This window comes from Podarcis vaucheri, assembly GCF_965113315.1.
Source record: "Podarcis vaucheri genome assembly, chromosome: Z".
Classification (NCBI taxonomy): Eukaryota; Metazoa; Chordata; class Lepidosauria; order Squamata; family Lacertidae; genus Podarcis; species Podarcis vaucheri.
In genome coordinates, this window is record NC_138758.1 from 32,850,281 (window position 1) to 32,859,763 (window position 9,483).

The 9,483-nt window shown below is 52.7% G+C and overlaps 1 protein-coding gene across 1 annotated transcript; it reads right to left on the bottom strand.

Moving 5' to 3' along the window:
* Nucleotides 1-7,304: 7,304 nt before the first annotated feature.
* On the bottom strand, nucleotides 7,305-9,035 carry CLDN2 (claudin 2). The gene has a single exon (XM_082208571.1). The coding sequence runs from the start codon at nucleotides 8,876-8,878 to the stop codon at nucleotides 8,186-8,188; it is 693 nt and encodes a 230-aa protein (XP_082064697.1). The 5' UTR covers nucleotides 8,879-9,035; the 3' UTR covers nucleotides 7,305-8,185.
* Nucleotides 9,036-9,483: the final 448 nt, after the last annotated feature.

Consider the following 9,483-nt stretch of genomic DNA (forward strand, 5'->3'; position numbering starts at 1 on the left):
CTGTCAGGGAAAAAGGTGGGGTATGTGTGAATAAATAAGAAAATAAATAAATGTTCTGTTTCCAGTCTGAAAGCTTGTTTTTATGCTTCCTTGCAATGTGACATTTTCCAAAAGTCCCTTTTATTTATACACCCCGATTGTGGCATCACTTCCTGGGTGTGCGATGCTGGTACAGTGCCCGTGTTTAAAGAGGAACACATCAGAATTGTAAAAATAAACCTGGCTGCCCTTGTTCACTAGGCATGATCCCAAAGAGGGAGGGAGGGAGAAAATCAAGAGTGGAAGCTGTTCTGGCATCGTCCTTCCTGAGGGTTAAAAAGTAAACTCAGAAGTGCAGAATACAGAGGACTCGTTGTTTGTAGCTCAGCTTCTGGAAGGGATTCAATCCAAATGAGTAAACACTTCTTTCTGGAGCCTGTTTTAAGCAACCACACATGGCATGGAATAGCTTGCTGATGCTGGAACTTGGAACATAGCAGGGAGCTTTGCTGTAACCTTGCTATCGGTCCATCTTGCTTCATAGGTCTCCTCCCCTGATTACGGACAATAGCCCATGAGGATTTCAGGCAGGTGGTATCCTCAGCCCTGCCTGGAGATGCTGCCAGGGCTGAACCTGGGACCTTCTGCATGCAAAGCAGGTGTTCTGCCCTTGAGCTACATAGGCCCTTTCCCAGGCCCACTGAGATTGCTCTCAAGGGAAGGGTGGCAGCATACAACACACAGACCTCCTCTGAGCCTTTGGAGTTGAGGAAGGTGCAGGAGATCGCCAGGGCAACCCCATCTCTGCTGCACCTAGGCTGGCAGGAGGGCTGGGTGCCAGAGGGCAATGGTGTCACTTGGACTGTTGCGAGTGCAGATGCAGAAAGCTGGTGATGACAATGATTTGCCCCTGCTGGATCAGGCCCTCTTACTCCAGTGTGTCATTCATTGGCAGAGCCAGGGGGCAAGCAGCGAAGCCATAGGGGTGTCTTTGCTAGTGGAGCCATGGGAGGGGTTGATTGCCAATTGCCCACAACCCCTGGGCCAAGTGTCCCCATGGCCTTCAGCTCAGCCTCCTCCCTTTCCACAAGACTGCAGCAAGCGCATCGTTGTGAAGATCCCTGCTCTTGCCAGGCCTCCTCTGCTGAGCCTATGATCTGGATTTGCCCAGGAGCCCAATGGGCAGATGACACTGGCAAAGGCAGTCCTGATGGCTTGGTGGGCTTGGCACCTCCCCCGCCCCCCCTGCTTCTGAGAAGGAGGAGCGTAGGCATCTACTCTGCCCTTGGCATTGGACAGAAGTCCCCCCCTCCGGGGACAGGGGGCGGCAGTGAGAAGAGCTTAGCTGAAAATCTGATTAAAGCAGGAGTTTGAGGGCACTTCCTCTACTTTCCTTTTTTAACTCCAGCCCTTAAACTTTCTTCTTCGCCTCGGAGAGGGGAATGGCAAGCATTTGGATTAAAGGATTGCAGGGCTGTCTGCTTTAATTACAGCTGCCACCCGTGACTCCGGCGTCCTCTGCTGAACTCTTGCACAGAGTAGAAGGAAAAGGCCAGGTTTCCAAGGATAAGTTAATGTGTGAGCCTGTTTCCTTGGTGCACCCATGTCTCCAGGCCCAGGGCTTACACATGACCAGGGGCACGACGGGAGCGGCTTTTCAACCCTGTATCTAGCATAACTGTCAAGTCCTTTCCCTGGGGGAGCTCAAAGCCACCTTCTCTCTTGTTCAGGTGAGCTGAGCAAAGAGGCTCGAGGAGGCTGTATGGTCAGGATTTGTACCAGGGTGTGCAGGAGATCACAGCCCTCCAGGGTCAAGCTTGGAAGTCCCCCAGAAACTCTGAAGTGAGAGCAGGGAAGGGCAGAGGAAAGGGAAGAAGGAAGAAGGCTTCTCTGCTCCGATGCTACTCACTCATTGTCCTCCTGTCAACTCATACCCAGTCACCAAATTCTAAGCACAACAAACACACACCCATTATCAAAGATGGTGAAGTTTCCTCCTTTGCTGCTGCCCAGACCCCTTGAAGCCTGAGAATCTGTGCGGAAGCTGTGTCTGCCCAGCTCCCGTTAAAGCTGCCCACCTGGACCACCTTGTGTTGTTCTGTGCACTTTTGTCTCTACTGTTGCTCTTTGTGGGCCTTACCTCTTCTGCCTCTTCTGCCCCACTTCTGCCTGCAGGTAAGCAGGCCCCCACGGTGCCCACCAGCAAAAATAGGCAATTTGGTACCAAATGCATCTCTCATTGCCCTCACCTCAACCAGCCCTTTTAGCACATTCTTGGTGGAGAGAAATAAGGGCAAACGGAAGTGTGAAATATGCTTTATGAACAGCCTCCAGTAGCTGAAAGCGGGGTGGGGTGGGGGAGCATTTAGCTAGGAGCTCCCTGATAAAAACAGCATCTTCCTGTCCCAGCTTTTGGGGAGCTGCAGTACCCGAGTCTCTCCACTGGGTGGCACCCTATGCCCACATTGGCTGCAAGAGCTTTTCAGGTGAAAATGTGTGTGTGGTTTTCAATGGTGCCTTACACGAGGTACTCTCTCTCCCTGCTCCCCACATCTCCACCCCATTGCTCCCCAAACTCTCACACTACCCTCCATTACTGCTTCTTCCACATCCTGGCTGGGTCTGGTTCTTGCCTTTCCCTGGAGGAACAGCAGCCACATTGACCAAGGGATCAGGGATGCTTGCTTCTGCTTCTGCTGCAACATCTGGAGGGTTATTGTGTTGCAGTAAGAAGAAACAAAGCAATTTGAAGCTGGTGTTCAGCAGGGTTTGTAGGCAGAGGAAGGGCTGGTGTTGCCTTCCTAGAGTGAGATGCAGTTACAGGGTGCTCAGGTAGCAGGCCACAGAGACGCCCCCCTAGCCCTGACACATGCATCTTACAGGGAACTCCCAACTTTGTGCTGTTTGGCGCAGCTCTGCCCTGAGAGCTAAGGGCAGAGTTGCACACAGTCTGAACTCCTGGAATTAAACTGAAAGCTTTGTGGACACTCTGTAGGTCAAGCCAACAACTCCTGCCCTCCTTGACCATGCTGGCTGATGGGGGCTGGAGTGCCCCTAAAGGGTCTTGTCTTTCAGAGAGGCACAGCCCCTGCTCCTCACAACTGGTGGGGCTGATGTAGCCCAGCCCGAGTGGATGTTCAGCATGGCCCATGTGTGCTTCTTCCTCCTCCTCCTCCAGAGAGAGAAGGGGTTGTCTCAACTAAAGATAAGGGCCTGCTACTCTTTTCTGATCGGAGGCATCACTGCCCATTTAATGACACTTAATGATGTCTGATTTCCCAGATAAAAACGTATTTGTTTATAACGGGGCTCAGGGATCAAAGCTCAGGGATCAAAGCAGAGCTGTGTTGGCTTTTGCCCTTCCTGTTGCTGGGGAGGGGAAGAGAAGGTGCCCCCTCTCACTCAGGGATCCTTTGGTTGTGTTCCCTTGAACAGTGGCAACGTGGTTGGAGCCATCCTAGGCAGCAGCTGCTTGGACTCTGCTCCTTGCTTGGAGCGGAGTGGGGCAACATGTAGAAGACCCAGAAGAGAGATGTTTAACTTGTCTGGTGTGCCACCTTGGAATTCTCCTGGATCCTCAACTGTTCCTGCAATCCCAGACAATGACCCCCATTCCAGACACTCCAAGCCAGCCTAGTGCAAAGTTCCTTGATGGAAGGGAGAGCAGGGAAGGAGAGCAGAGCAGAGCAGAACAGAGAGAGAGAGAGAGATCAAGAGAGAGAGAGATCTAAAAGGCTATTCTTAGCAGCCCAGGTGGGTGAATGTCGCCAGGTAGCTTTTGCCGCTGCTGATCTGCCCCCTTCCTTCCACCCACCTCACCTCTTATGAGATGTTTCTGCCCTTCCAGCTCATTGATCACAGCCCCTCTCTCAGCACCATCCTGTTCCCTTCTGGCATGGCTAATATTTGGCTCCAGGGACTCCAGCCAAAACACTCTGATGGGCTGATGCTGCCTATTGCCCAAAGTGGAGGGAGGTGACGGTGGGCCAGAGAACAGCCCTTTCCCACCCAGAGAGACACTCTCAGGAAGTGACTGGGGCCTTCTTGGACTCTGTTGTCAGCCTGGCTCCAAGGAGGACTTCCGTGGCTAAGAGAGCACTGAGCACCACCCAGTCAGTCCCTGTGCTTGTTTTTTGCCTTCTGCTCAGGCTCAGAGTGATCCTGACTGGTGCCCAGGACTTGTCACACAAGAGCACGTTCCCATCATTGCAGAGGAATGGTGAAGCCTCCAGAGCACCAGTGATGCTGCTGCATGTGGGGGACCTTCCCACCGGCTGGAATATTTACATAGAATCATAGTTGGAAGGGACCCTGAGGATAATCTAGAGGACCATCTTCTCTGCTTTATCAGATAGTCAGCAAGGACTGTAGCTTCATGGCAAGTGTGGACCTCTGCTGCCTGTCATTTCAGGCCACATTGAGTTAGGTGGCCTGTTAGTCTGACTCAGGAGAAGGCAGCTCCCTTCCCACTTCTGCCTGCAAAGCAACCTGACCTCAGCACAAGCCACGGGGCAGCCTTCTCCATACAGCACCTGAAGGCAGCAGGCCAGTGCTCAGGGTGAAGGTCAGGCGGGGTGGCACCTGCAGCTGCACCTGCTCACTTCCCACCAGCACCTGCCACTTCAGTCTGCCTGATGGCAGGAGTGGCCCTTTGTTGTAAGGGAGACAGAGGAGGGGTGTCTTCCATGCCTTACACTCCCTAAGGGAGCATCTTGGCCACTGCTGTCTCTGCTTCAGGCAACATGGGCCACAAAGCCCCCTGGAGCCAGCTTTCAAGTCCCTGCTTAGCCATGGAACTCGCGGAGGGGGGGGGCACTTTGTCCCATCACTCTCTTTCGTGTGAGACTGAAACACAAGCAATGAACATAAGAACGTAAGAAGAGCCTGCTTATCAGGCCAACGGCCCATTGGAGCACAGGAGCCCCCTCCCCTCCTGTGGTTTCCAGCAACTGGAATTCAGAAGCATTACTTGTCCCATCCTCTTAAAGTAAGGTTATCAGATTTTTTCAATGAATCCGGGGACACTTTTCAACTTCAATGGATTTTGAATGGGAACTGATTTGTAAATCCGTGGACTGTCCCCAGGAAATGGGGATGTCTGGTAACCTTATTTTAAAGCCACCCACACTGATGACCCTCACTGCCTCCTGTGGGAGGCAGTTCCATAGGTTAACTAAGAAGGACTTTCTTTTCTCTGTCTTGCATCTTCCAGCACTCAGCTTCCCTGGAGGCCAACCAGTCCTAGTGTTAGGAGATAGGAAGAGGTCAAGGGCAGCAAGTGACCCACCAACAACCACTTTCAAGCTGTCTCCCCTCTTGCCTCTTCCGGGAGCAGTGGAGGGGGAGGTCCCAGTCTTGCATAGGTCTATGTATTGGGGCAGGGCCTCACCCTCTGCCCCAGTGGGATTCAAGCACCTTGGTCTCTGTTTACTCTGCTATGCCCCTATTATCTGGGGCATTCCGGAGGCAGCTTTGACTGTTATCAAGGTTGGTGCGGGAGTCATGGCAGTGAACTTCATGCCCCCTCACCTCCTTGCGTTATTTTATGGTTGGGAATCTTTGAAATCTGCGACTCCTTCTGTGTGTCATTAAGAAGCCTGGAAGGGAGAGGCCTTTGGGAAGTGGCTGGCTGCCTGGCATAGAGGGGTCACACAGTTCATGGCAGTGCCAGGCAATTGTTGCAAACTGCCTGCCCCCCGCCTGCTTCCTTTTGCAGCCAGTGTGCACAATGGTTCATAAAAAGCAACAAATTTAAGTAGAATACTAGTAGCCGCAACAGATAATACCAGCGCAATGCAACATTTAATAGCTTGCCAATTAGCAGTTCATTGTAAAGCATATCATACATTCAAAGCACATGGCTTTCACCCAAAGAATTCAGGGAGCTGTGATGTACTGCTCAGTGCTGCAATTCCCAGCACCCTGAACAAACCACAGTTCCCAGAATTCTCTGGGGGGAAGCTGTTTGCTTTGAGTGTATGGCGCATGCACCATCTGCTGCACTTCTTGACAAGTCTGACCACCGTTAAGTTTACTGATTATTTTATCTGCTGCTCTAGACCTTGGCAAGGCTTATTACTAAATGCCAGAGGCATAAGCTAGAGGCTGGCGAAACTGGCAACTGGTGGTGGTGGTGGGGGGAAACGCAGACCCAAAAATCACCGTTGGAGATCCTGCAACAACTGGCAGGAGAGGAGAGGAGAGGAGAGGAGAGGAGAGGAGAGGAGAGGAGAGGAGAGGAGAGGAGAGAAAGTGCTTTCAGAATATGAGTCTATCCTGCTGGGAGATCTGAGAGTAAACCCCATTAAACTCCATGGGGCTTCTTTCTGAGTAGGCTTGCAGAGGATTGCGTCGTTGGCATTGCTGATGCAACGCTTTACAAGCCTTGCCCAATATATAGGTCGAGGTGCACAGGGGCGGGTTGTTACTTTGCAAGTATTTTGGACTGATGCTCACTGTAAAACTTGCTTTCAGAAAATAAACTGCACCCCAAAATAGTTCAGTTAGCAAAGGACTCTGCTTGTGTGCCAGTCTACAAGGCTTGCCAGATTTTCAAGTACTTGGGCCACCTAAACTGTAGTAATTTCTAATGTGGCTACTGTGGTAAAGGTCCCCCCACCCGATGGGGGGCACCGATACCCCTCTTTGCCAAGGACACAAAGGACTCCAGGAACACCTCTTCCAGTCAGTGTAGGCAGTACTAAGTTTGATGTACTAAGGGTTTGACATTCCCTGTCCCAAGTGGCAGAGGTGGGGGTGGAATGCAATGAGCTCTGGCATAGGTGCCAACTCCATGGGGTCCTGGTCCATTTGGCTCCCCAATAAAATATTTAGGGACGCTGCCCCTTCAGTATTTTCTGCAAATTGATGCCTCCCTCCCTCCCTTCCTTGGGCAGCCGCCACCCCCCCAGCCAGCCACTGCCCTCTTTTCCTGGCTTGTCCTCCTCCAATATTTTGTTCAAATTGGCACCTATGAGCTCTGAGCAGCTGGGCTAGCCTTGCACCCGTACTCTTCCTTGGGAGATTCCAGGAGGTCCCAGGAGGCCTGGTTTTCATGCACCTCCCTATCAAATTGGGCCCTGAATGTGCGTGTGTGTGTGTGTTCAGTTCTAAACTCTACCCCTCCCTGCCACCACCCAAAGCCTCAAGTCCCCCCTGGGGCCCCCTTCGTGTCCTGGTTTTTGCTCCCTCCTCTTGCCCCATTGATTCAGTGCTGCCTGTCCTGACACTGATGCTTCTTTTAAGCCCACAGACCAGGGCTCTCTGGCCCAACCACAAGGACTGGCACTTTTGCTGCCCCAAATCAGAAGCACCCAATCAGCCAGTCTCTCTCCTGTCAGGTTCTTTATTGTGGAGCCAGCCCCTCTGCCAAGGCCACGCTGCACCCACCCGCGGATGAGAGGCACAGCTCTTCAAAGGCAGAAGCCCAAATGGACACCATGAGATCTTGCTATGAGCACGCTGTGGTCCTCTTCAAAATACTCCAACAAGGAAGGCATTCTTCCCACTTCATGGGCAGCCTAGTCTGGCAACGATGGGCTGTGAGATGTGTCGGAGAACAGCTGCTAAGCACCGCAAGGGCCCATCCGAGGCAACCTCAGCCCCATACACCGTGTGACCTGGTATTTGGTTTTCTGTTGCGCCATCATTAGTCCCGGGCGAACTTCCCCTGGTTCCTGAAGCCAGCAGCCATGCAGGTCCCAAGAGGCAAAACATTTCCCTCTCCCACAACTTTCCAAGTTCCCTAGGTATCCCTCAGGTACAGTGTCCTCTGCAGGGGCATCCTAGACCCCACAGATCCACATACATTTGGGAGACGGCCACTGAGTTTTTGGCAGGTGCCGTAGCCATGTCCTCATCTGCTCCATGTTCAGCACCAGCAACGTGATGCTTCAGAGATGTGGACTACGGACACCTTGCTTGGTTCTTCAGGGTGCAGAGAGGCTTTTCCCAAAGAAGATTCAGCTCTGAGTTCCTCAAAGAGGCTGCAGCTATCAGGCCGTTTGCAAACTGCACCCATTAGAAGTGCCTCTGGTGAGTTTGGGAGGAAATAGGTCCTTAAGGAAGAAGCTGCGTCCAGGGAAGAACAGCTAGGGTGGGAAAGATGAGCCCAACTGCCTGCCTCCTTACCTGGCCGGTCCATCCAAGCGGGCAACAGGATCCTTGCCCAGGGGCTCCCAGGAAGGTGTGCAGCACCCCAGCACCCTTAGACATAGCCTGTCAGGTTATAAGCGTTGAACTCGCTCTTAGCCTTTGGAGAGGTAGCTGGCACTGGTTGGCTCCTGCCCACCATGGTTCGAGAACGGTAAGGGCTGTAATAGGCAGCATGCGGGTCTCGGGGTGGGCAGGAAGCACAGAGGATGAAGCCCCCAATGAGAGACACCAGGGAGGAGAGGACACCCAGGTACAGGGACTCCCCAAGCTCATACTTCATGCTGTCAGGAACGATGGGGTTGTAGAAGTCACGGAGCACCACGTGGATGTTCCACACCACAGGGATGAAGCAGAGGAGCCCCCCGAGGACAAAGGCTACCCCACCTGTCACCGCCACCTTGTCCTTGGCCGGGGAGCCTTGTGAGAAGATGGTGCACCTCATCCCCACCACGCAGATGATGGAGGCCAGCAAGGAGACAGCGATGGAGGAGGACATCATCGCCTGGGCTGCCTGGATGTCAGTGGGCAGGTTGAGCAGGGAGCTGTAGACGTCACACTGGGTGATGCCTGTGCTGTAAGTGGCGCACTCCATCCAGAGGCCTTTGGAGAAGCCGACCGCTGTGACGATGCTGGAGCCGATGTAGGAGCTGGTCCTCCAGCTGGGCAGCAGGGTGGCCACGAAGGCACACAGCAAGCCCAAGAGCCCCAGGGCATAGCCCACCAGCTGGAGGCCCACAGAAACCATTTCCTCTCACTCTCTTGCTGGGAGCTGCCTTTTCTGTGCCTGCTTGGCCTTCGGTGAGAGGCTGGCGTTGGCTGCCGTCTCCTTAGTCTCTCTTCTGCTGCTGGGGCTGCCAGGAGGTCCGTGTCTGCTGGTCTTCTTGTGGGGGAGAAAAGGTTATCTAGGAGGGAGGGAGGGAGGAAACCACATTTGGTTAATGATTGACTGGTAGCTTCTGAGAAATGCCAAACGCCCTTTTGATCCCTGTTATTGGTAGAAATCACATTTGGAAAAACCCAATAATACTAATAATAAGCAGGGTGAAGGGAGAGAGAACAGCAGCCAGCTATGATGGTTCCTAAAAGTAAGAGATGCAGATAATGGGAGAGGGGTGGGGTCTCATAGAGCCCTCCCCACCCTGCCATTTCTGCTTTATCCCGGGCTGCTGGGTCAGGATCTGACAACAGAAGGGGGTGGGATGGGGGACAAGTGGTGGGGGAGCAGGGAATGTTTTTTTTAAAAAAGTGATATTTATTGGGGGAAAAAATATTTTTAGAGTTACAAAAGAAAAACAAAGTAGAAAAAGAGAAAAACAAGCCACTGCCACCCATACATATACAAATTCAAAA

Coding starts and splice junctions, on each gene's coding strand:
- CLDN2 (XM_082208571.1), bottom strand. CDS start 8,878: ATGGTTTCTGTGGGCCTCCAGCTGGTGGGCTATGCCCTGGGGCTCTTG.